Source organism: Sus scrofa, chromosome 8 (assembly GCF_054392235.1).
Source record: "Sus scrofa isolate SSC_HxYL_T2T_F1_AM1 chromosome 8, Sscrofa_HxYL_maternal_Yorkshire_Landrace_v2.0, whole genome shotgun sequence".
NCBI lineage: Eukaryota > Metazoa > Chordata > Mammalia > Artiodactyla > Suidae > Sus > Sus scrofa.
The window spans coordinates 115,265,571-115,292,447 of NC_139390.1; the positions used below are offsets into that span (position 1 = coordinate 115,265,571).

The following is a 26,877-nucleotide window of genomic DNA, read 5'->3' on the forward strand; positions in this document are numbered from 1 at the left end:
GGAAATAATTTAGGAGCCTATGTGTGGTCCTTAGACCAAAAACAACAATAGCAACAACAACACATGTTACCAAGCCAAATGTGAGTCCACTCATCTGTGTGTAGTCACTGGGTTGTGGTGAAAGAAGGGGCAGCATTTATTGCAGGGTCCCAAGCAAGGAGTCCAGACAGCTAATGCTCAAAAGACTCCAAACTCTCAGGAAAAGGTTTTTATTTTGTTTTGTTTTTATGGCTGTATCCGTGGTATATGGAAGCTTCCAGGCCAGGAACTGAATCCAAGCCACAGCTGTGTTTGATGCCTAATCCTTTAGCCCACTGGGCTGACCCAGGGATGAAACCTGCACTGCTGCTGCAGTCAGGTTCTTAACCCACTGTGCCACAGCAGAAACTCCTCAGGGAAAAGTTTTTAAAGAAAGGGTGAGAGAGAGCATTGTTGGGTGTGTATCAGCTCATGGACATTCTTTTGATTGGCTGACGGTGAGTAACGTAACCAGGATTCAACATCTTTATTTGGTCTTGCTTGGCTATTTTCTTTGTTTCTGCCCTTTCTCACTTTTCTAATTAAATTTACTCTTTGGAACTTGAAAGGCTAAGGTTTTTCTACATGTAACGGGCAGGTAGAGGACATAGCAGGAGGAGGATTCCTAACTCTAGAAGGCCTAACAGGAGGATCCTGCTCAGTTATAAACACTGAAATTTATATCCTTTCTTTCATCATGTTAGTTTTCCATGTAATACAACCAATTAAAAAATTAAAGTTTATTTAAATTAATTCTCTTATAACAACTTTAAAAGACTTTGAGAAAAGTGGTGAAATCTTAGTTTCAAGAGTGCAAATTTAAAGTGAAATGCATTTCAGATGTTAAATGTGCGGCTAATTAGGGTAGGGCTTTTGGGTCAACAGTAGAAATAGTGAATTGGTTATACTTTACTGGGGTAAAATTCCTCTTCATAGAAACATTGTTTCACTTAAGAATCATTGTTTGGGGTAGAATCTCTCTTCTATCCTGCACTGACACATTTTTACTCTTTTGTCAAGGTATCAGATACATACCGGACTTCAACATTCTATCATAAGGCCTACCCAGCCCAACTGCTTACCTCTGGACAATGCAACCCTACCTCAGAAGCTGAAAGAGGTTGGATATTCAACACATATGGTTGGAAAATGGCACTTGGGTTTTTATAGAAAAGAATGTATGCCTACCAAGAGAGGATTTGATACTTTTTTTGGTTCCCTCTTGGGAAGTGGCGATTATTATACACACTACAAATGTGACAGTCCTGGGATGTGTGGCTATGACTTGTATGAAAATGAAAATGCTGCCTGGGACTACGACAATGGCATATACTCCACACAGATGTATACTCAGAGGGTGCAGCAAATCTTAGCTTCCCATGACCCCAAAAGGCCTATATTTTTATATATTGCCTATCAAGCTGTGCACTCTCCACTGCAAGCCCCTGGCAGGTATTTTGAACACTACAGATCGATTATCAACATAAACAGGCGCAGGTACGCTGCCATGCTTTCCTGCTTAGACGAAGCAATCAACAATGTGACCCTAGCTCTAAAGATGTATGGTTTCTATAACAACAGCATTATCATATACTCTTCCGATAACGGTGGCCAGCCCACGGCAGGAGGAAGTAACTGGCCTCTCAGAGGTAGCAAAGGAACCTACTGGGAAGGGGGGATCCGGGCTGTTGGCTTTGTGCACAGCCCACTTCTGAAAAACAAGGGAACGGTGTGTAAGGAGCTCGTGCACATCACTGACTGGTACCCTACTCTGATTTCACTGGCTGAGGGACAGATTGATGAGGACATTCAACTGGATGGCTATGACGTCTGGGAGACCATAAGTGAAGGCCTTCGTTCTCCTCGAGTGGACATTTTGCACAACATTGACCCCATTTATACCAAGGCCAAGAATGGCTCCTGGGCAGCAGGCTATGGGATCTGGAACACTGCCATCCAGTCAGCTATCAGAGTGCAGCACTGGAAACTGCTCACAGGGAACCCCGGGTACAGTGACTGGGTGCCCCCTCAGTCTTTCAGCAACCTGGGGCCGAACCGGTGGCACAACGAAAGGATTACCTTGTCAACTGGCAAAAGTGTGTGGCTGTTCAACATCACAGCTGACCCTTACGAAAGAGTGGACCTTTCTAACAGATATCCCGGAGTCGTGAAGCAGCTCCTCCGGAGACTCTCCCAGTTCAATAAAACCGCGGTGCCCGTCAGATATCCCCCTAAGGACCCCAGAAGTAACCCTCGGCTCAACGGAGGAGTCTGGGGCCCATGGTATAAAGAGGAAAACAAGAAACAGAAGCCACGCAAAAGTAAGACTGAGAAAAAGCAGAAGAAAAGTAAGACAAAGAAGAAACGGCCGAAGGCGGGTTCATTTCCAAAGTGCCGTTCTGGTGTTACTCGTGGATAAGTATAAATTTTTTCCTGTCTGGTTAAACTTAAGTCAGTTCTTAGTCTTTCATCAGTTTTCTAGGTGAACCAGCAAATTTGGCTCAGTAGGATCACTGCTATCAGCGTCACACTGTCCATACTGTGCCATTCTACAGACCTCGGCCACTTAGAAGACTTCTGATCAGTGCCAAAAGTGCTACTCTCGTGAGCAACGCTTAGAGGGCAATGGAGATGCTGGTTTCTCTTGCCCCTTTATGAAAGGTGGTCAGTGATGAGTTCAACTGTTGTGCTTCAGTCAATTGACCAAACACCATGCTTTAAATTATAACAAAGGACTCTAACATGCTAATCTGATAAGACTTACAGGGCAACATGATTAAAAACCACCTTTAGGAGTTCATGTCATGGCTCAGTGAAACGAATCTGACCAGCATCCATGAGGATGCAGGTTCGATCCCCAGCCTTACTCAGTGGGTTAAGGATCTGGTGTTGTGGTGAGCTGTGATGTCAGCCACAGATGTGGCTCGGATCTCTAGTTGCTGTGGCTGTGGTACAGGCCAGCAGCTGTAGTTCTGATTGGACCCCTAGCCTGGGAACCTCCATATGCTGTGGATGTGGCCCTAAAAAAAAAAAAAAGACAGAAAACCACCTTTAATGAAGTCTAGTCAAAGCTTGCATCACCTCAAAAGCCTTGAAAATTATTTTCTTAATGAATTTTTATATCTCTGTCATAGGACACCTGGGTTTTTTAATTCTGTTTCACATATCATTTCCTATCCTGTGAAAATAAGCTGTTTTTCTCACGTGTGAACAGCTTGCACCTCATTTTATCCTACATGAGAAAGTGGCTAATGAGAATGTTTGAGCACACTGCCAAAACATGAATGTAACTATTTTCTAAACACTTTACTAGAGTGACATTTCAGCATAAAGTACATAATTTATTTTTACAGAAAAAATATTAATTATTTTGTTGTCATAAAAAGCTATACAAATGACTTTTAATTATTTTATTTTTATTTTCTACATGCTATTAGGAGAATTTTATTTCATAATTGCCAAGATTATCAAGCACTGTAATACTTTAAATTACTGTAAGAGTTTTTTCATAGGATATGAAAAGAAAAATGATAAATATCATTGTTCAGCCATTGTTTTGAATGTAATAAGATGAATATATTCCTTACAGATTTCTTGGAAATTCAGTGTTTGTACAGAATTGAAAGAAAGACATCTTTATTGTTTCTGTCATAAACACTTTATTTATGTATCTTAATTATTAAAATGACATTTTATGGCACTACTAAATTGTGTGGCTTTTCTGATTTAATGTCTATATAGAATTATATTACTCATATTTTAACAAATGAAAACCTTTACAAATTGGCAAATTAAGGTATAATATAATATAATACGGATTTTGCAACTATAGTAATATAATACGGATTTTGCAAATAAGAGATGTTACTATTAGGCTGTTGCATGGAGAAAAGTGTTCTCATGTTAACAAATAAGATTTATAACAACTCTACTCTTAAAGTGGACATGGTAAGAGATGCAGAAATGAAAACATAGATCCTACATGAAATAGTTAAAAATCGAATTTGGGAGCTCCCTCGTGGTGTAGCAGGTTAAGGACCAGGCATTGTCACTGCAGTGGCTCAGGTTGCAGCTTGGCTCCGGTTCAGTCCCTGGCCCAGGAACTTCCACATGACGCAGGCTCAGCCAAAAAAAAAAAAAAAAAACTAGGTTGGAACACACATATGCAGACATCATTAGGAGATTAAAGGAGAGTGATCTGTAATAAGATTTATCATGGTTCCTCAGTGAAAAAAGGGTGATGTGATTCCTGTGGGCCCTGGAGTTTACTTTAAAGTGCCCTCTAGGAGTTCCCGTCGTGGCTCAGTGGTTAACGAATCCGACTAGGAACCATGAGGTTGCGGGTTTGATCCCTGGCCTTGCTCGGTGGGTTAACGATCCAGCATTGCTGTGAGTTGTGGTGTGGGTCGCAGACGTGGCTCGGATCCCACGTTGCTGTGTCTCTGGTGTAGGCCGGTGGCTCCAGCTCCAATTAGACCCCTAGCCTGGGAACCTCCATATGCGCGGGAGCGGCCCAAGAAATGGCAAAAAGACAAAAAAAATAAAAATTAAAAAAAGTAAAGTGCCCTCTACTAATATGGCCTCTAAGCTGCATAGTCTACACTCGAAAAAACATTGCAGAGAACTGGAACTGTGATATGTGAAATTACAACTGTGGATTAAAAGAAATGTAGGAGGTGGTATGGTGGCATACTATTAAGTAAAATTATATCACAGTTCAAAGGATAGCTTCTCAGTTTATGGAAATCTATAAAAAATAGACAAACTATAACAACTTATTAAAATGAACAAAAAATTTAACGTTTAAAAATCTTAATGTTTCACTTCTAGAGAGTATATTTCCATTTCATTATGTAGTATAAAGTGCTATTTACCGAGTTTGGGTTTTGTCAACTGTGTATTTAAATAAGTCTTAAAAATCAAAGCCATGCTGTCAGTGTTTTCCTTTCTCAGTGGCACATAAATTAATGAGGTGACGTCAAATAGATGGTACAATTAAAAAGATATAGTTATTATTACATTTTAAGAGTTCTGAGGAAAAATAAGTTTGGGAAATATGAAGTTAAGGTTACAGAGGCCAATTTATGCAGACTTTTTTTGTAGCTTTTAAAAGAATTTCATCACGAAAACCTTATTGTGTACTTCCCTGAAAAATCCTTGTCTACAGCACATTACACAGGACTAGGCAAAGTGTGGAACAGACTGTGGAAGTTGTTAATGTAAACATAGAATCTTCTAGAAGTCCCTAGCAAGACAAAACGGCAAAGAGGCATATTACGATTATGAAAATTAACTCACATTTGAGCCCAGCAAGTATTATATGATATGATTTTAAGTTCTTTATAAGTGACCATAACTTTCTCAATGAAAATAAATTAGCCCACAGTTTTCCACCTGGAAATGGCTTCAGTGAAGCTGCTCACAGTTTAGTAGAGTACTTCTGCAAAAGACTCTGGGGAGACTATGATGTGAGAGCAGTCTGTGTCTTGCTCTTACGAAACTAAAATCTAATACAATAATCATGTATAAATAATGAAAAGAAATGTTTCCAAAATGCTGTCAGGAAAATCACGAGGTATTTTAAGGTGTCCAGGGAAGAAAATATTGTGCACTTGAGTTTTGTGCCTTAACCATTAATGGGGCATTTATTCTCAGGTGTCATTTTCCTGCCCTGTGATTCTCAGGTTACATTTCTAGAGTCGCTCATGGCATTTTCCAGTGTAAATGGCACCTCTTTAAAATCTCTGATCCTTTTATTAGGATAACAAAGGAAACTCCTGGATTGAAACCCCCCAAGCTTTGTCTGAAAATAAATTGTGAATATGGCTTATGCGGCTTGGATGGAAAAGGATCCAAATCATCTTTTTCAAATAAAAAAACAAACAAAACTCTGTGGTGACTTTCAGTCAGTGAATACATCTGTGCCAGGGCTGTCAAGTCTTGCTTTATCTGTATTTACATATTTTCCCTCACTTTTCTAAAAATCAAGTAAATGTTACAGTTTCCTGGCCAGGGTCCTTTTGAAAATCTTAATAGAGGAGAAACTGTCCCTTTAATAGCTGAGTGAATAGATAGTTAATACACTGTAACATTTGATATTCCAGGGTACATGAATTTGGCATCAGGATTACTTCTTAAGCATTTTATTCCTACGATTCTTTGCGAATTTGTCAGCAGCAATCAGAATATGTGTTGTTGGCAGGAATAAGCTGGCTTGCCAGAAAGAGCAAACAAAATTCTTGTGTTGGGAGTTAGTAACTTGTTTCCTCTTAGTGAAGTTACTTATTAAAGTCCATTCATTCAACAAATATTTATTAAGTCCTACTGCCTGCTTGTCAGGCAATGTTCTAGGTGCTTGGGATCCATCAGTGAACAAAATGGATGAAAACTCTTAGCACTTGTGCAGGTTGTGTTCTAGCCGAGAGACACAGACAATAAATAATAAACATAGCTAATGAGTAAATTGTATACTGTATAAAGTAGTGTGAAAAAGAAGAGTACATCAGGATAAGGGGAGGATTTATTCAACACCAAGTGTACTCATAGCCCTTCAACATTAAGTAAGTGCCACACAATGATATACACTGGAATATGGTGACAGGTCACATGGGGCAGAGTCCCTGTCTTCATATAGTGTACATTCTCCTGGGGGTCACAGCTTTAGTCAAATAACCAAACAATCTCCTCTCCCCTACTCTCTTTCCCTACTTGATCTTTCTCTGTAAAATTTTATTTACTTATTTATTCTCTGGTTCTTCCCATTAGAGTATAAACTTCTTTTAAAAAGTAATTTATGCCTGCTCTATTTACATCTGTATTGCAAATATATAAAACAATGCCTGGGAGTTCCCGCTGTAGTGCAGTGGGTTAAGAATCTGACTGCCATGGCTCAGGTGGCTGTGGAGGGGCAGGTTCACAACCTGGCCTAGTGCAGTGGGTTAAAGGATCCAGTATTGTTGCAGCTGTGGCTCAGATTCAATCCCTGACTGGGGAACTTCCACATACTGCAGATGCAGCCATAAAACAAACAATGTCTGGCTCATAGTCAGCATTCAATATATATTTATTTTTTGAGTGAATAGATAAAATCACAAATATTCACATATTCAGTTATATTGGCTTGAGTTTCCACTTAAAATTGTTGCATAGGAATTTCACTGTTGAAAAATAGAACTATCGTTACTAATACCATTCCTCATAATGGGGGCAATCATGTGAAATGCAGAAATTTCTAGCATTAGAAAAAACTAACTTGAATAATATATAGTTACAGGAACAGAGTGTTATAGCAAAAACCAAGTAAAAGAATCATACAAAATTGAGAGCAAATTTTGTCTTTATTACCTAACTGGGCAAAACATAATTATTCTAACACTGCTTTGAATATAACAGAATAATGAGAGTTTCTGAAAAGGAGAAATGACTTAAATTGTGAATATTTTTTTGTAGCAAACCGTAAAAGTGAAAAATATAAATAGCAAATAAACCTCTGTGTCTTGATAGAATTATGAAGCCAAATGAACTATATCTCACGTCCTTGGGTATCTTCTTATGAAGCTCTCCAGTTTGGCAAAGGAAGAATTCTACTTCTTTAAAGGTAAGTTTTTCTTAAAACATTTTATTGGTCATAGATCTCTGCAAATCTCTTGATTAACTGATTATATATTACATTACAAAATACATAACACCAAAATGACCTTGAAAGTTAGGCACACTTGAACATATTAACTTACCATTTTGTTTTTTGCTTTTTTAGGGCTGTACCTGAAGCATATGGAGGTTCCCAGGCTAGGGGTTGCACTGGAGCCACAGCCTCAGGCCTATGCCATGGCAACACCAGATCTGAGCTGAGTCTGCAATCTACACTGAAGCTCACAGCAACCCTGGATCCTCAACCCACTGAGCGGAGCCATGGATCAAACCTGCATCCTCATGGATACTAGTCAGATTCTTAACCTGTGCAGCCACAGTGGGAACTCCTACCTTACCATTTTGTATCTCTGGTTTGAAATTTCCTTCCTCTCAAATTTGAACAATCCTATAATATCTTTGTCAATTGGATTATGCAATTTGGATAAAATCAATCCCAACAACTCAAAAGATGCAAGAAAATAACATACACATTAAAAATGTCTATATATCACTCTTTGCCAAAATTAGCTGTTAATTATAAGTGGATAACACCTTATCTAATGAATTAAAAGTAAAATTTATCTTTCAGAATAAAAATCCAAAACCAATTTTCAATATGACACACTAATCTCTAGAAATAATACTTAAAAAAATTAAAGTTTCTTCAGCCTTGACAGTTGTAAGTGACTAGGGAATACTTTCAACTGAACATCTAAATTCTAAACAACTGTGAGAAAGAATGTTTTTATAAGAAAAGTTTTTAAAAAATATGAAAATACCTTGATTTAATTCAATAATCTGAAACTATATCTTCTCTTGTCACCTCACCAGAATTTTCCCAGAGGCTCCTTTTCAACAAAAATGTTAACATAACTCCTTAGTTGTGGAGACTCTAATACATGCCCCACTAACATTTCTCCATTTTAAGGTTTTCCTGATTGGAATAATCAATCCCCTGTAGTACCTAGAAGGTAGGCAATTATAACCATATAACACTCACATTAATTTATACTATACATTCAGACTTAGCAATAAAATGTAGGGGTTCAGAGCATGTTACCCCAAAACATGCCCCCTTGCAATATTTAGTATTTTGAATGATTTAAAGTCACATCAAGGCTTGAAGTTCTTGTGTGGTGCAATGGGTTAAGGAGCTGGCATTTCTTTGGGGTAGGCACTGGTTTGATCCCTGACCCAGGAACTTCCACATGCCATAGGTGCAGCAGAAAACAAACAAAAAACAGCAGATCAAGAAGGAAACTTTGACCTTCCTTTTTCTTTTTCTTTTTTTTTTGTCTTTTTGCCTTTTTTAGGGCTGCGCCCGTGGCATATGGAGCTTCCCAGGCTAGGGGTCTAATCAGAGCTGTAGCCACTGGCCTATGCCAGAGCCACAGCAACGCGGGATCCAAGCGGAGTCTGCAACCTACACCACAGCTCACAGCGATGCCAGATCCTTAACCCACTGAGCAAGGCCAGGGATAGAACCTGCAACTTCATGGTTCCTAATCAGATTCATTAACAATTGCACCACGACAGGAACTCCCTGACCTTCCTTTTTCTTCTGGAAAGGAGGAGATAAAAATCCCAGGAAAAAGTGCCCTCTCTGAGTTCCCGTCATGGCTCAGTGGTAACCACCCCAACTAGTATACATGAGGACACAGTTCAATCCCTGACCTCGCTCAGTGGGTTAAGGATCCGACGGTGAGTTGTGGTGTAGGTCACAGACACAGCTGGTCCCAAGTTGCTGTGACTATGGTGTCAGCTGGCAGCTGCAGCTCCAATTCCATCCCTAGCCTGGGTGAGGCCCTAAAAAAAAAGACAAAAAGAAAAAAAAAATTGCCCTCTCTATATCGGGAGGAAAGAAGACATTCTTAATTGCCAAAAAAGGGAAGTCAAAGCTGAGACAAATATATGCAAACTCTCATCTTTCTAGTCACTTTCCCACAATTCACTGCTTTAGCCCAAACTCCAGTGCCTTGTCACATCCTCAGACCACTTGGGTTATGCCTGGACTGTCTTTCCGTCCTCTACATAGAACTATGGCTCCACATTTTACATTCTTGCTACCTTTATTATCCATCTCCGCATCCCACACCACTTCCTGCCCCAGATCTAGGCACAAAGACACCTGTGTCCAATGGATTATTAACTTTTGAATCCCTCCCCTCCTGAAATTCCCTAGGATAAAGGGATGGGTGTGTAAAGCTACCCCCATTCCGCTGAGCACCATCCCTAAACCTTCAGGCAGCCAAGATCAAGGTAGTAGGGGAGTGGGCCCTTGGAGGAAGTACATGAATAAGTGTGATATATCTTCTTTCCGATTCAAACAGCTCACCAGCTGCAGTGCCCAAAGCCTTGCTTCAGTTTGGGGAACTAATTAATGTTTTCTTCTACTGTCTACAGGATAGAGCAATAACCAAGGTAATTTCTCCTGTGTCTAACTGACCTATATCCCACCTTTAGGAATTCCTACTCTTTCTTTCTAGCACAGAGGGGAGAACAACAGAGACTTCTAACATTCTGTACCACCCACAGCCCAATTTGGGGAAGGCCTGGACCCTTTCTTCCCTTCCCTGGAAGAGAGAGCAAAAATCAAAAGCACCATTTAGGCTGTTTGCCCCAATCCTATCTTCCAGTCATCAGCCAGCAAATGTCTTTAAATCCTTGCAATAGGATTAGCTCCTGGCTTATGTGGACTTCTCTCAAATTCTGTCAGCCTATAGGAGTCTCCTCTTTCTCTTTTAGAAAACCACATTTCAAACAGGAAACCATCCTTGTCAGCAAAATTGATACATTTTTACTCTATATTTCTTCATTGTTGTCTCAAAAGAAACCATGAAGCTTCCAGAACAGACATCAGAGTCCCTGTCATTGTCATTATTGTAGTTTCCCTCCTTCAGGGTTACCAGAATCTGAGTCTCCCAAACTACAATTCTTAATGTTACTGAATCTGGACTTGAATCCACTCACCTCAAGAGCAGCAAAACCAATCTACTGACCCTGAGTTATGGTATAGGAAAAGTACAGTGTTTATTCGCAGGGCACCAAACAAGAAAAGCAGGCAGCTCATGCACAAAAGCCTCTTAACTCCCCAGTGGCTTTCAGGGAAGGGTTTTCAAAGGCAGTGGAAGGTAGGGAGCTGCAGGGTGCCTGAGAAGCTGGTGCTCACTTCTGGGATTGGTTGACATCAAGGTGAATTTTCCAGCTTCATCAATCCTTGTGGTTTCAACTGGTTTGGGATCTACATGATTTGGTTAGCAATTTTCATCTGGTGGGGGTCCAGTTCCTATAAAAACAACTTGGGAATGTGTGTCAAACCTTTATATCTTTGAGGGAAGTAGGAGTTCAGTGATATAGCTGATGTATATAGTCTAAATTGTTTCCAGTTCCCCCACCCAACAGCTGTTCTTTGTTTCTACATGCTCACATTTCCTGATTATTAACTCTTAAACCAGCTTTTGAGACTCAGGGCAAGCCTAAGTGACTAAAGTAGAAGTCTTTTACTTCAAAAGATGGGGACATGGAGGTTTATATTTGGTTTCATTGAGACTCTAAATAAACTCTTTTCTTATCTGCAGCCTCCTGCATTATTTTCTTTTAATCGACAGTACCCAAATCCAGTGATATAACCAGTACATACCTAGCAAAGCATCTTGTACATTGTAGTATTTAATTAACATTGAACACAGAAAAAAAAAGGCCTAATATAATCACTTGATATTTAATCATTTTTCTACCATGATACCAGCAAGTGGAAATTAGTGTGACCCAAATAAGCATTTCCCCTGTTACATGTTATAGATGACTGCCACCAGGTGTCATGCCAACAGGTTTCTTTCAACTGATTGAAGCTGTTTATAACTAATTTTTAATTATTTAAATCTGGTTTCTTTAAAATTAAATGAGGAAACAGGCAATATGAATGATATATTGAATAGTAAGTGCAAATCTATATATACATTTCATTCACAATTGATTTGTGTCTAATAATCATGAGTAAAGCTCAACTCTAACCAAAATTGCTAATAAACTAAAGATAAACTAAAAGGTACACGCTTATGCATGTATAGCTTCTGATTATATGACACTCTGCAAAGAAAACATGAATTCCCCTCGAGTCCCTTATCTCTTCAGTGAATGTGCCTCCGTTTTTCTGCCCTGCCCCACTCTATCACTGCCGCTGTTTCTCCTGCCTATTTGTCTATTTCCCACTTCTCTTTGGCTCTCTTCCTCATGCTTACCTTTCCTTCCCCATCTTTCAATAAATATAATGTATTTAATATCTCTAAAAACAAAACAAACCAACTTGTTGAAAATTAATATTAACTCCTCTTAGTTCTTTGCACCTATCTTTAAAAAGTCTTTGAGCAGACTTTCTTGTTTGTATGTTCTGTTCCAAATCGCCGCTTGCATTCCAACCTAATTTAAGAGTGAAAAAGACTACTGATTGAAATTTGTATTTTTACCTACAGTCAAAGGTACTGATCATATTTTAACAACAGATAAAATTTTTATTTATTATTACCAGATTCATAACTATCTTTGTGTACATAATTGTATATTTAATTATAATCATATAATCATATAATGGTTCCTTGAATTATGGTTCTGGAACTAATTACAGCTATTACTGGCCATTAAATAAGGAAATGTGTTTGTGGCTCAAAAATTTGTCTTGTTATATTTCCTAGAGGAAAAAGTCATATACTGACAGGATATTAACTAATTTTAAGTGGCTTCACATTATTACCTTGCAAAATAAAACAGTAAGCAAATCTCTGCTTTATAGATTGTGAATTGTCAAATAATTGTATTATTTCTGTTTGCCAAAATTACCAAATATTTTTATACTTATGATCATTTTTATAAGTAACACTAAGATTTAAGTACTTATGATAAAAAAAAGTGAATCACCATTTTTCTATTAAACTGCATTAATTCTTTCCAGCAAGAAGTAGTTTATTAAATTATATCCTACTAACTTTGAGCATTGATGCATTTGTCAAATTACCTAATAGGCTGTGTTACAGAATAATTTAGTAGAATATATTTTGAATTATTCTAAATTATCTTCAGTTGATTAAAGAAACTGTAGTTATTTCATGAGTTATATAATTCTACCTCTAAATTTCACCTAACACTTCCTATTAAAAACAAATTTGTAGTTTCAGTAAACCTCAGTTTATTACTATATCATAGCTTTCCTTTATCCTCTAGCCAGCATTTGACCAATTTTTTCACCATGAATTGTTTCCTTGAAAATTCTTGAATAAACCTCGGGTTTTTGTCAATATGGAAATACAGGGCCTTTTCCTATAAAAAGAGAAGTTTAGAAATCAAATCAAGACAGTAAAAGGCAAAATTAATTTTTCACAAATAGTAATATTTAAAAATAGGTGTACTAATTTCCTTGAGCTTGACAAATCCTTCCTAAGTATCATCTGAATCTCACCTCATCCTTTGGCTGTGGGTAGTTAACAACAAATATTAAAAAGTCTGAAATCAATCAAATGATGAGTTCAACCTCTCTTCTGAATACCTCACACTTATTCTCCATCCTGGAGAGACTCATAGCCAGGGAAAGTCACTGTTCCTATTTTTTTATAAAATATAAAGTGTTGTCTGCATAATAAAAAAGAATCATACAATATAATTATTATTATTGTAAATAATAGAAGTGTATTATTCTTATTTATTTTAGTTAATAACATAAATATGATTACTAAGGCATATCACTCAAACACATTATAAGAGGCATTAGCTTAAACTCATTAGAGCTCATGAATAGAATAAAATGTTTTTAGGAGTTCCTGTTGTGGCTCATTGGGTTAAGAACCATACTAGTATCCATTAGGATGCAGGTTCAATCTCTGACCTCGCTCAGTGGGTTAAGGATCCAGCATTGCTGCAAGCTGCAGCATAGGTCACAGATGTGGCTCAGATCTAGCCTTGCTGTTGTTATGGCATAGGTCTCAGCTGCAGCTCTGATTTAGCCCCTAGTTTAGAAACTTCCATATGCTGCAGGTGTAGCCCTAAAGAGAAAAAGGAAAAAAAAAAAAAGTTTTCAAAACTGCCATAGGTTACTCTGTAAAGGAAACCTAGGACTAAGAGGTTAAAATTACTGAGGGGCAACTTTTATTTACTTATTTATTTATATATTTTTTTAAGGACGCACCAGTGGCACATGGAGGTGCCCAGGCTAGGGGTCGAATTGGAGCTACAGCTGCCAGCCTACGCCATAGCCACAGCAACGTGGGATCTGAGCAGCGGTCTGTGACCTACACCACAGCTCAGAGCAATGCCAGATCCTTAACTCACTGAGCAAAGCCAGGGATCAAACCTGAAACCTCATGGTTCCTAGTCCGATTTGTTTCCTCTGAGCCACAACTGGAACTCCTAAGGGGCAACTTTTAGCTCAATATAAACAAGAACTTTCTAGCAACATTCAGTGGAATGTGGTAGCCTCGAAAACAGTGTTTCCCATTATTGTAAGAAATCCAATAGAAGTGGAATCATTATATGCGAGGGACATACCCAGACTGTGTTGATTAGAGCCAGAAGAGTCATCCAGAGCCCAAACTGTTTTAACAGTTTGGGTCCAAAACCACCTTACACAGACAACCAGAAAAATGACCTTCCACAGATTCACAGTCCGAGGTTCCTTCCCAACAGTGATTCTGTGTGTACATGGTTTATTTATTTTCCCTGGCTTCAGCTGAAATCAGTAGAAAAAACAACAGGCTTGTGCCGTACTCAGAAGCTTGTGAGCATACAGGCTCAACTTCTCCCTCTGGACACCACTCAAACTTTCTCTCTCATGACTTCATCTTTAGGTGGTGGCATGCACCTGTTCCCAACTCTTTTCCAAACCTATCTCCAAGGAAATAGGGCCAACCTCTATTTGTGATTTACTTTATGTTCATGTGGTTTTCTCATTATAATGTCTTAGCGTAAGAAGACACGCATGTTGCCTGGGCAACCTAAACGCACGATTTGTTTCCTTAAAGCCTGTTCTACTTGGTCAAATTCCCTCTGGATTCTAGATTGGCCTCACTTTTGTGTAATTAAAATGCAAGCATTCGGCAGTTTCCCCTTGTTATTTTCTTATTTTTTACAAGGTCTTTTTGATCTATACTCTTTTCCTTTGACTTGTTGATATTTTATTTTTATTAATTCAAATAATTTCCCCACCTTGAAAGCAAAATAGTTTTCCCATCTTTTACATGTCCGTCTCAAAATTTTTATCTCCATTAAAAAAAATAAAGAGGGATCAACTTCTGTATTTTAAAAACCTATAGTTGATCAAAACTTAAGTGTTTGTCTCAAATAATTGAGGTTAATATATTGCATTTTTATACAAGCATTAGAACCCTGTATGAGCATTACAATCACTTGTTAACTTGTGCTATTTTAGTTTCATCACAGAATCTTGTCTCCTTTAATATACTTAATGTACTCAAATTGACTGTAAACATTTTTCCTTTTGAGTTTAAAATTGATATCTTGGGTCCCTGAAAGCCCTCTCACAAACTAGCCTCTCTGCTTTTTTTCCACACTATCTCAGATACTTCTGAAAGCATCCTTTTTATATCATTATATTTCAAGCCCATTCTTATTTTTCTGATCTTAAGAGGGTAGAGTCATCTATATTTCAAGAAGTTTTGGATTACTTTTATAGAAAAAGAATATCAGAAGCCGTAATGTTGACATTAGATCATACATTAGTTTATTCCATGTGATTATAAGAAGCAAGAAGAATGACACCGGAGGACCACAAAAGTGTCTACTTGCATCATCAGTGCATGCTGAAAATTGGAAGAGAAAAAGTTGTTCACAAATAACATAATATAGTATAATATTTTAGCTTTTTCAAAGTGATAGAAATGTCAAAAGGGCAAAAATGGCTTACAAAAGAGAAATTTTATAACAGCAATTTGTCTTAGCATATTGAAACAAATCATATGCAGCAGTGGAGTTTGCTCAAAAAGAAGGGACAGTCAGAAACAATAGTTCTTGCTCGTAAAATATTCTGCCTTTTCCTCTTATATATCCAAAACTGAAGAATGCAATTGAGCAACTTTGATTAGAGTTTGTTCTTTTCTATACATAATAGGATTTTTAAATTGGTAGTTTGGGAAAGAGGTCAAAGGGCCTATTCTTTCTTATGCATCTTAACCAGTTAATTACTTTAAAAAAAAATCAGTAAAGGAACCATTTCTTGTATGTTTATTTTTGAATAATTATAAGGTAACAGACATTTCCAAAATGAAGTTCTAAGAATGTATCTTGAAGATATATTTATTCCATAAAATGAAACTTTTAAAAGATATGTCTTTTCAGGGTGTGGCTTTGTGGATTTATGAAAAGTATTGCTCTTATTTTAACTGTTTAAAGGAAACTTTAGGGACAGACTAATCATTACCAAATTTCATTCAGCCAGCCACCATTCGTATGATGCCAGTGTTTATGATCAACTCCCCCTAGAGAGCATAAGGTGTTGCATTAGAGTCAGTTCATAAACCTTAGTTGTATTTCCAAGAGCTGTCGTTTCTCCTATTTATATCAGCTGCAAGTGTGCTAAGTTCGTCTGTAGATGTATGCTGAGCATTACATCAAAATTAGTCTTCATTTGTTACAACTACTCTTTGCTTTTTAATTATTAAGAGGTTTATCAATGGATAAGACTATTGTCATACCTTTAATTTATGATGTCTTTTTATTTTTCTAAAGAAATACAGTAGCTTTGAAAGGGGCTAGATATGATAGGGATTTAAGTTTTTCTTGAAAAAAGTCTGAAAATAAGTGATAGTATAAAATTGGTAAGAATTTATGAAGAAAAATATTAAATAAAAACAAACTCTCTGATCTTTGGTCATCAAATGAGAAGGTAAGGCTTTGAATCAGTTTTTAATTTAATTATACCTTTGGCTGAATATTTTGTATAGAAAGAACTTGCCTTTTTCTTACACAGAATTTGTAGAAAGACTAGATTAAAACATTTTACATAGGCATCCAAATTTTTTATTATTATTGTACCAATCCAATTAAGAATAGAGAGAATAGAAATGAGAATAGAAAATGAGTTTTCCAAGTCTTTTTTTTTATGACTTTTATTTTTTCCTTTAATTTAAAGTTGATTTACAGTGTTCTGTCAATTTGTACCGTTGTAGTTTAGGACTCAGAGTAAGTCTCAGAAGTATGAAATTAATTTATTTATTTTTATTTTTATTTTGCTTTTTAGGGCCACACCCATGGCATATGGGAATTCGCAGGCTAGGGTTTGAATTGGATCTGCAGCTGCCAGTCTACGCCACAGTCACAGCAATGCAGGATCTAAGCCCCGTCTGCAACCTACGCCACAGCTCAGGGCGGTGCCAGATCCTTAATTTACTGAGCCAGGCCAGGGATTGAACCTGTATCCTCATGGATACTAGTTGGGTTCATAACGCACTGAGCCACAATGGGAACTCCCTGAAATTAAATTTATAAAGGAAATTAGTACCCTAAAAGTTCTCAAGTTGAATGGCTCTATATACTACTCATTCTGGACAATTCTGCGAACCAGAGTGCTTTATCTATTTTTAACTGCACATAGTTTACCTTCATTGTGTGTTTCTAATGCTATTTATAGTTTGTTTACAGTGAAACGATACAAGTTTTAAAATAGGGACAATTGTGGTTTTGAGATGCCAGAATCCTTACTCCTTCCACAAATTTGTGACTTCTGGTCATCTGTCCAGTGAAATGTTCAAAGCTGCTGAACTAGCAGAGCACTTGGTGTCCTAGACTTCAGGCTGCTGATTGGAGAAGTGCAAGAGACTTGCTAAGGAGAGACAACTGCAAGGGGACACAGCCTCTACTCCCACTGTGTGGTGTGGCAGGGACATTGATGTTTCACAATCACTATGGATATAGGTTAGACACTGAGTTATTTTACTAGCCCTACCTAAGAGAGCTACAACTAGGATAGGAATTCCCAATCACAAGAAGAAATGAAGTCAATTTCCCTTGGAAGAAATGAGGGGCAGTATGTGGTCAAGCCTCATCTGATGTTCCTAAGCCATCACCATAAAGGGTAAGAGTCCCTTCACAGCACCAGCAAATATCTGCCCACTAGAAAACCAGCATTAGGATGTCTACCACAGAGAAGTAGCTGCAATTGACAGAAAGGAAAGAGCAATCCACTCATGAGGGATTGGTTTAAGTAATGGAAGATAGTTTCAACGAACAAAGCAAACATCAGCCAGTTATCCATAGGCAGTTGTGTAGTTACTCGTTTTGACTCTTCTTTTTTGCCTCAACACCAGTGGACTGAAGGAATGAAAAGGGACAATATTATGAAAGTTTTCTCGACTCCCATTGTGAAGCACAGCTTCCAAGCTGCTGGACTCTAGGGAGAGGAGAGCTTAAATTGATTACAATATTTACATTCTAAAATAGGCAGAACTACATATTAACAAAACAATAACTTTTATTTTTCTTATATAAAATACCTATATACATTGCATTGGTGAAAGTTCTGTTTCATCTGTCATTCTGTAGTACCAATTATTTTCTCTCAGTATTTAGAATTATTTCACTGTTTTCTGACTTCAGTTTCTATTCTTGAGAAGTCAATTTTTATTCTAATTGTTCTTCTTTTGTGATTACTCTCTCTTACCCTCTGATACTTTAAACATCTCCTGTTTTTCATTAATGTCTTAACTTCACTATGTCTAGGTGTATATTTGTTTTTATTTACCTCCTTGGGATTCATTAGTTTCCTGAATTTGATATTTGCATATCTGAAATAGCAATTATCTCTTCAAATATTTTCTTTTCACCATCTTTATATTTTTTTATCCTGGAACTATAATTAGGAGTATCTGGGAATTCTTCCCTCTATCATATCTTTCACATTTTTATTTCCTTCTCCCTTTTTGCTGCATCCTAGGTAGTTTCTTTGCATCAATCTTCCATTTAATAATTCTTTCTTCAACTGTGTAATGTGTTATTTTATTTATCGGTCATGTTTTTAAATCTAATTTTATATTTTAATTTTTAGAACTTCTGTTTTGTTCTTTATCAATAGTAATTTGATCTTTGTATTTTTGATTCATTCTTTTCTTTCTTTCTTCAAGGAATTAAGAAATACTCATACGTATTCTTTTTTTTTTTTTTTTTTTTTTTTTTTTGCATTTTAGGGCCATACCCATGGCATATGGAGGTTCCTAGGCTAGCGGTCAAATCAGAGTTGTAGCCGCCAACCTACACCACAGCCACAGCAATACAAGATCTGAGCTGCGTCTGTGACCTACACTACAACTCATGGCAATGCCGGATCCTTAACCCACTGGGTGAGGCCAGGGATCGAACCTGCATACTCACGGATACTAGTTAGACTCATTTCCACTAAGCCATGATGGGAACTCCAAGAAATATGCATATTCTTCTGATTATTATAATGTCTACAGGCTTTGCAGATATGGTTCATGACATTCTGTTTTTGCTAACCTTGCTTGTGGCTTATTTCTTTATGTTTTTAATGAATGATATTTTACCATGAGATGGTATTCTTTTGAACTCTGAGAAATGTTTGAAAATTGTGTTGTAAATACTTTCCGCATAACAGACTTGTGTTTTCTTTGCTGGGCTCTTGAGGTCTTTACCAATTTGGAATCACTTTGACTTAGTTATTGGCTTGGGTTTTCAGTCACACAGTAATGTGCTTCATATCCTTAGTTGTGGGGTTATTTAGGAAGAAGGGGATCTTGTTTTGGTATGTGAGAGTTACATAATGGTTGAGGGTATGGACTTGGGATTGTTTGGCTTGCACATCAAAGGCATGATCATAGGTAAGTTGTTTGCTAACTCTAGGAAATAGGTAGCCCTGAGTGGGGCAGTCTTTCCCCATCAGCAAGGTCACAAGATATCAAAGCATCATAAAGTATTAAAAATTATAATATACAAGGCTAGATAAGCAAGTACTCTCAACATCTTCCTCTAAAAGGGGATTTCTCCTCAAGTTCAGTCCCTGAGGGTGTTGTCCTCTGAGAAGTGATGTCTTACAGAATTTTGAGGTTATCTCTGACCCAGCCTTCCCTGAACTCAGATCCATGCTTTGCTTTCCATCTCCATGGGTACATAGGACTTTAAAATGCAGGCCCAAGCCTGTTGACAACTGTCAAGTGCTTTCCATGCAAACACTGAGTCCTGTGCTCATTTACTATTCTAGATTTGTGTTTTCTTGTCAATTCTGCCCTCTAATGTTTTTTCTTATTTTACTACCACATTATCAATGATTTTTATTTTTTTATTTTTTTAATTTATTTTTTATTGTTATTTCCCCCAACACACTTTTTTTTCCCACTGTACAGCATGGGGACCCAGTTATACATACATGTATACATAATTTTTTCTCCCATTGTCATGCTGCGTTGCATCTGGACATAGTTCTCAGTGCTACACTGCAGGACCTCATTGTTAATCCATTCCAAAGCAATAATTTGCATCTGTTAACCCCAAGCTCCCAATCCCTCCCAGTCCCTCCCCCTCCCCCCAGACAATCACTAGTCTATTCTCCAAGTCCATGATTTTCTTTTCTGTAGAAAGGTTCCTTTGTGCTGTACATTAGATACCAGATATGAGTGATATCATATGGTATCTGTCTTTCTCTTTCTGACTTTCTTCACTCAGTATGAGAGTCTCTCGTTCCATCCATGTTGGTGCAAATGGCATTATTTCATTCTTTTTTATGCCAAGTAGTATTCCATTGTGTATATACACCACATCTTCCTGATCCAGTCATCTATCAGTGGACATTTGGGATGTTTCCTTGTCTTGGCTATTGTGACTAGAGCTGCAATGAACATGTGAGTGCATGTGTCTTTTCTAAGGAAAGTTTTGTCTGGATAGATGCCCAAGAGTGGGATTGCTGGGTCATATGGTAGTTCTATGTATAGATTTCTGAGGTACCTCCATGCTGTTCTCCATAGTGGCTGTACCAGCTTACATTCCCACCACCAGTGCAGGAGGGTTCCCTTTTCTCCACACCCGTCCAGCATTCATTATTTGTGGACTTATTAATGATGGCCATTCTGACTGGTGTGAGGTGGTATCTCATGGTAGTTTTGATTTGCATTTCTCTAATAATCAGTGATGTTGAGCATTTTTTCATGTACTTATTGGCCATCTGTATATCTTCCTTGGAGAAATGTCTATTCAGGTCTTTTGCCCATTTTCCAATTGGGTTGTTGGCTTTATTTTTTTAGCAGTTAATCCATTATTTCAGGCAATCAGTGCTGGGAGGGGTTTTCTGTTCAATTAGTCAACTATTTTGCTAAAATTAAAGTTTTAGATTTATACCTTAATGTCTCCTTGCTTGCTGAAAGTAACTCTCAATAAACTCTATTAAAAGTAAGGGAGAAAACTCCTAAAATAGTATCTAATGAAATTTCAATATCAAAGTTTTTTAGGGCTTTCAAACAGTTTTGTATATTTTGAAAAATTGCCACAAATCTATAAGCTACTTGAAAAATTTGACTAAATATTTTGTAATTTTTATTTTCTTTAAGTAATTTAAAAGATTTTCTATAGCTATATAGGGTACAGTCTGTAATCCAATTTTAAAATGTAAGAACATCTGTCTTCCCTTTTCAGTATTGAAACTATTTTTGTCAGGGATGTAAATATTTCTTAATATACAGACCAAATTTTCTCATTCACTGACTTTTAGAATATAGAAGCTATCAACCCTATCTTCTCAATATTTAATATCCTCTAAAGAAAAGGTAAGAAAACACTTTATTTTTTTATTTTTTATTCTTGTCTTTTTAGGGCCACACCATGGCATATGGAGGTTCCCAGGCTAGAGGCTGAATCAGAGCTGTAGCTGCCAGCCCATGCCACAGCCACAGCAATGCAAGATCCAAGCTGCGTCTGTGACCTACACCACAGTTCACAGCAACACCAGATCCTTAACCCACTGAACAAGGCCAGGGATCAAACCTATGTCCTCATGGATACCAATTCCTTTCTGCTGAGCCATGACGGGAACTCCATTTTTGTTTTTTTTTTTTAGAAAACATTTTAAAAGCCAAAGATACTTTAGTATGCAATAGACAAGAATATAAATGTGTAGTTCATGAATTATGTTAGGAAAATAAAATTTGAATTGCATTGTATATTACCTGCAATTTAAATACCATATCAATTTTATATCAATTTTTGTTTTAATTTTCAAGTTCTGATGATACAAAAAAACAAAAAAAATTATAATACAGCTTAATTATCATTAAAGACAACTATTCTTGATTGTTAGTAGAGCAGTTTGAGCTTAATTTATTGTTTTATTTTTAATTTTAATTAAATTAACCAGAAGTTCATAAGAGTCAACATATTTTATGTTACCAAATAAGGTGGGGAATTCAACCAACTATTGTCACTAATTAATCATTATTTCCATTTTCTTAGGAATCAAGCCAAATTTGAGAACTAACTAGTAAGCAGGAAGTTTGGTAAGGGACCTATTTAACAAAAGGAATATAAACAAACATGTTTTGAATGTAGTGACAACTCCAAAGTTATTTGCCAATTAGTTTATCTACCTTGTGAGAAGTAAAATATTCTAGTATTTATATCAAGATTAGCAGGCAGAGGAAAAAGGAAGGGTTGAGTTCTGAGTGAATTAATTTTCCTTTCATAAGAATTGGCTCAATCTCAGTAACAAAGAAACAAAATTTAAAACAAGATATTTTTTTACTCTGAAATTACCAAAGAAAATGGTGTAAAAAGCCAGAGTTAGACAAGGGGGAAGTGAAACTGATGTTTTATGCACTGTTAGTTTAAATATAAATTGCTACCAGCCACAGGAGGACAAATTGACATTATATATCACTTAAAAAACATTTAAAAATGTGTATATACTTTAGCCAACTAAACTTTTAGTACTTTTTCCTTAAAAAAGAGTGTGTAAAGAAGTAAATACATGAATGTTTATCACAATCTTGTTTGTCATTGTGAATTATTTCTAACAGGAGTGAGGCCTCTTGCTAAAAATATAGGCTACCGAATTTGCATAAGTCTCCTCTTTTGGGAGGACACACCTTCTGATGACTTGACTTGGAAAGTTGCCTCCAACCAAGTACCTTTCCTAACCAAGTACTCCTGCTAGCCTGCCTACAGCATACTTGTTTCCTGACTTCTGTGCTTCATCAGTGCAACATTGACTTAAAATTTATTAATAACTTGTGTAATGTTTGCTCTTAATTTTATTCTATTTTATTTTTAGATTTTAGATTTTCTGCCTCTTATTTTTTCAACTTAAAAAGGTATTCCTACATTTTTAATATACACAATTTGACTTTAATAGTCTTAAAAACTACTTTTAGTCTTAATAACTTCTTTCTTAACTTTTTGCTATTTAGACCTAGCTTCTTTGGCATCTATTTATTTTCAAATTTTATTTTCTTAATTGCTTTCTCCATAGTTTAAAATTTATATTTGTCTTTAGCATTAAATTCTCTTGCCTTAAAATTATACCTTATTTCTGTTTTTTGACTTCATCTATTTAAATGCCTGAGTTTTTTTCATTTATTATTTCACTTAAATTTTTTTCTATTCTCTTGAATAACCTCATTCTATGACTCATATTCATAAGGAGGATCCCTGGCCCTACACACAGATAACTCCTTAGCCTGTCTGCATGAAGAGGTAGGGTGGCTCTCTATTCTGGCATGGTCCTTGCTAAGCTCAATGTGCACAAGAGAATGTTGGTTTTCCTTGCCAGCCTCACTGAAACTTAATTGGCAATCAACATGAACTGTAACTGACAGTGTATTGTAAATGCAATCTAAGTCTTAACAAAGGCTCATTTGAAAGAAACAAAGTTGATTGAAGACTGCTTAAAAGTTGTGTAATCCTTCCATGTTTCTCTAGGTGCTTCCATCAGAAAGCTTGTTCCTGTATTTATAGTGTTCCAGTCCCATCTAGACTGATCACACAAAATTGTAATTTGGTGTTATTTCACTGATCTATTTAATTTTATAAGAAATTGCCCTATGCAAGTGTTAATGTGATCTGCCACAGAGAATTTACTAGGAGTATAGTGTCTGTGGAACAAGTGGGTTTTTGGGGTTTTCTATGATTATTGATGTGGTTGGTTTTATCTTATCAACCCTCTGAATTGTGTAATTCATTTTCATTTCCTTTTTGTTGGCTGCTAGAGAACACAGAGTCAAATCATGGTCCATATCCAACAAGCACATGGTATCTCTTGGCAAACATTTTACTACTCCTAGTTTCATTTTATTTCTCTCATTTGAATATTCCCTTTGTGGTGATTTTCTTAGTTACATATTTTTATTTTATCTGAGTATATTATATGCATTGTTAAACTCTAAAGAATGTAGAAAAGAATAATACTCTGAAAGAGAGGAAAACTAAGCAAAAGTAAGCATTATAACCCAATTTTACAGATTAAGAAACCAGGACAATATGATAATTATAGGCCACCAGTCAGTGGCAGAACAGAAGTTAGAACATCCACCTGCAAGTTATGAAATAACTTAAAATTCAAGAATCCAAAGCCATCAGACTCCGTTGCTATGTTATAATTGCCAGATTCCCATCAACATTGGGGATCAACCACTAGTCAGAAATAATCAAATTCCTTGTGCTGTTTTCTTTACTTTATTTTGAGTACTATTAAAGTTCTAGAAATATATCAGCCCAGGCAAATCCAATCAGTGTAAGTAACTGAAAGTGTTAGCTCCCACCTCTTTGCCATATGTTCAGAAAACTCTTAGACAAGTTCAGCTTGATGTTTTGTGAATACTTATCTAGAAACACTGCAGCTTTACTGGGCGGGGTTTTGTGGAAATTTTAAAGTATGCACATTTAGTTGAGAATATATAGATGAGCATAACATAAAGATTCATATTGCAATAAAGATTTGTTTTTGCCAGTTAATGTTAAACAAAATATTTAAATAATGCTGATAAATATTATAGATAGTGAATAGATATTTCCAAGCCACAAAACTCTGAAATTCAACCTCTGTTCCATGGAACTTTATATTTATTTTGGAGCTCAATATTGTATAAATGCCATCCAGAGATTTTCCTACAAGATTATTTTTGCTTTGCTTTGTTTTCTGATGATAAAATTAATTATTCTTACTGCTAAAAATGGAAGAAGCAAAAAAGTAGAAAAATAAAAATGAAAATGAAAACTTCATAGAAATAATTATAACATTTATTGCTTACTTAGTGTAAACACAAATATAAGCATCTTACATGCATTTTCTCTACCTTCCAACAACACTGCACGGTAGCTACACTGTTTAACCTTATTTTATAGCTGAAGAAAAAACAATTTACTGAGGTTAAAGTGATTAAGTGAATGCACCACTAATCATAAGAGATGAAAGTGGGTTTTGATGTATTACATCCCATTTTTTATTCATTCTGATAGATGATAGATGAATAGATAGATAAATAAGTAGGTAGATAGTTTTTTTTCTTATTGTTAAGACAATTATATTTGAAAACTGATTCAGCCACATACAATTAGATCATGGGTTTTTTTCATCCTTTAAAATTTACCAGGACTTTAAAACCCTGCAAGTCAGTTTCAATTACATTCAGCTGAAGTGACAGCAAACCTAACAGATAAATTTAACATTTAAACTTATAAATGCTTATTCAATTGCAAGAATTCTAGGGATAGGCAGATAAAAGGTAGGCATAGTAGTTCAAGGACGCCTTCAGCTATTTGATTCTTTCCGTCTTTCTTCTTGCTCTCCTTAGAATATAGGGCTTCATCCTTATGCTCGTCACCTTTTGGCCATGTGGTGGCTGCTGCATCTGTGGCTGTCATGTTTCAGGAAGGAGAAAAAAGGCTGAGGGGGAGGGGATGATCTTGCCCATGGCTCTGTGCATTAGAACCCTCTCTCAATACTATATGAACCCAGATCTGGTTCAGTACTGTGTAACAAAGTCTCCCAATACTTGATGGCTTAAAACAACAAAATGACTGACAATTCTGCTTTTTGGATAGGTTTCACTAGGGGTAGCTTGTCTCTACTCCAGGTGAAACTCCAGGGGCAACTCTACTGAGGCTGAAAGACCCAAGATGTCTTCACCCATAAACCTGGCACTCTCCTTGGCCCTCAGACTGACTGGAGATCAACTAGGTCTCTCTCCTTTCCTTCATAATTTCTCATCCTCCAGTGCCCTTCACTATCTCCCCATGAACTTTTTCTACCCAGGTAAATTCTTTACATAGTAGCTGGCTTCTGAGAGAGTGAAAAAATGGAAGCCGCAAAGTATTTTCAGACACAGTCTTTTCAGTCTCTCCAGAGGTCAACCAATACCACTTCCAGCATACTGGTCAAAGCAAGTCATCGGACTAGCCCAGATTCAAGGGCAGAGGAAGGCAGACTTCACCTTTTGTTGGAAGAAGGGGGCATACGTATGCAGGGATGGAAGGAATTTGGAGTGGCCATCTTTACAAATAATCCACTGCACATAGATGCTCCTATTCCAATCACTGTTTAGAAAAAGCTGTAGTAGATCAAAAGACAGCCAGGCAACAATAGTGTCTGCCTTCATTCGGCCTTTTTTTTCCCCCAAGGAATTTCTATTTCCTCTCTCCCTTCTTCCCTCTCTCTCTCTAGCTCTCATTCTTGCTCTTCCTCTCTGCTCCACATACATACATACTACTAGGATAAAATAATGTTAAGTGATAGATTAAATATACAGGTTAATTCTTTAAACATGGGGGGAGGGGATACACATGAAAAAGTCTTCTTGGGGCAGAGGGCAGGGGTAAGGAGAGTTGGGATAAATAGGTGAAGGGGATCAAGAGGTGCAAACTTTCAGTTATAAAATAAATAAGTTATGGAGATGCATTAGGGATATATAGTGAATAATATTTTAATAATTTTGTATGCTGACTGATGGGTACTAGACTTACCATGTGATCAATTCCTAGTGTATAACATCAGATCACTACATTGTACACCTGAAGTTGATGTAATATTGTGTGTCAACTAAACTTCAATTTTAAAAGGAAAAAAAATGTTTTCTCTGTGTGGTTAGGCTATCAGTAATCTTTTAGCTTCTTGGTTTATTAGGTTTTTTAGCACTTTCTGATTTTCCTTTAAAATGATGTTGTGTCCATATTAGAAAATAATAGATGATCTTTTCTAAAAGCTGAATTTTTACTGCTGGTATATTCTATTATATA

General features: G+C 36.7%; 1 protein-coding gene and 1 long non-coding RNA gene across 6 annotated transcripts in view; both read left to right on the plus strand.

Moving 5' to 3' along the window:
- ARSJ (arylsulfatase family member J) overlaps positions 1–3,726 on the plus strand; it is a 79,336-nt gene extending 75,610 nt beyond the window's left edge. For all 4 annotated transcript variants that reach the window (XM_084973094.1, XM_084973093.1, XM_084973095.1 and 1 more), the window contains one exon: positions 1,039–3,726. In XM_084973094.1, coding sequence (XP_084829220.1) covers positions 1,039–2,437 — 1,399 coding nt within the window. In that variant the 3' untranslated portion in view covers positions 2,438–3,726. The remainder of the gene's footprint in view (positions 1–1,038) is intronic.
- LOC146400994 (uncharacterized) overlaps positions 1–26,877 on the plus strand; it is a 172,889-nt gene that overhangs the window by 76,437 nt on the left and 69,575 nt on the right. The window contains exons 2-3 of one of the 2 annotated variants that reach the window (XR_014813141.1): positions 7,522–7,615; positions 9,981–10,071. This is a non-coding gene — a long non-coding RNA (uncharacterized LOC146400994). The remainder of the gene's footprint in view (positions 1–7,521; positions 7,616–9,980; positions 10,072–26,877) is intronic. The other variant, XR_014813140.1, reaches the window with a different exon arrangement.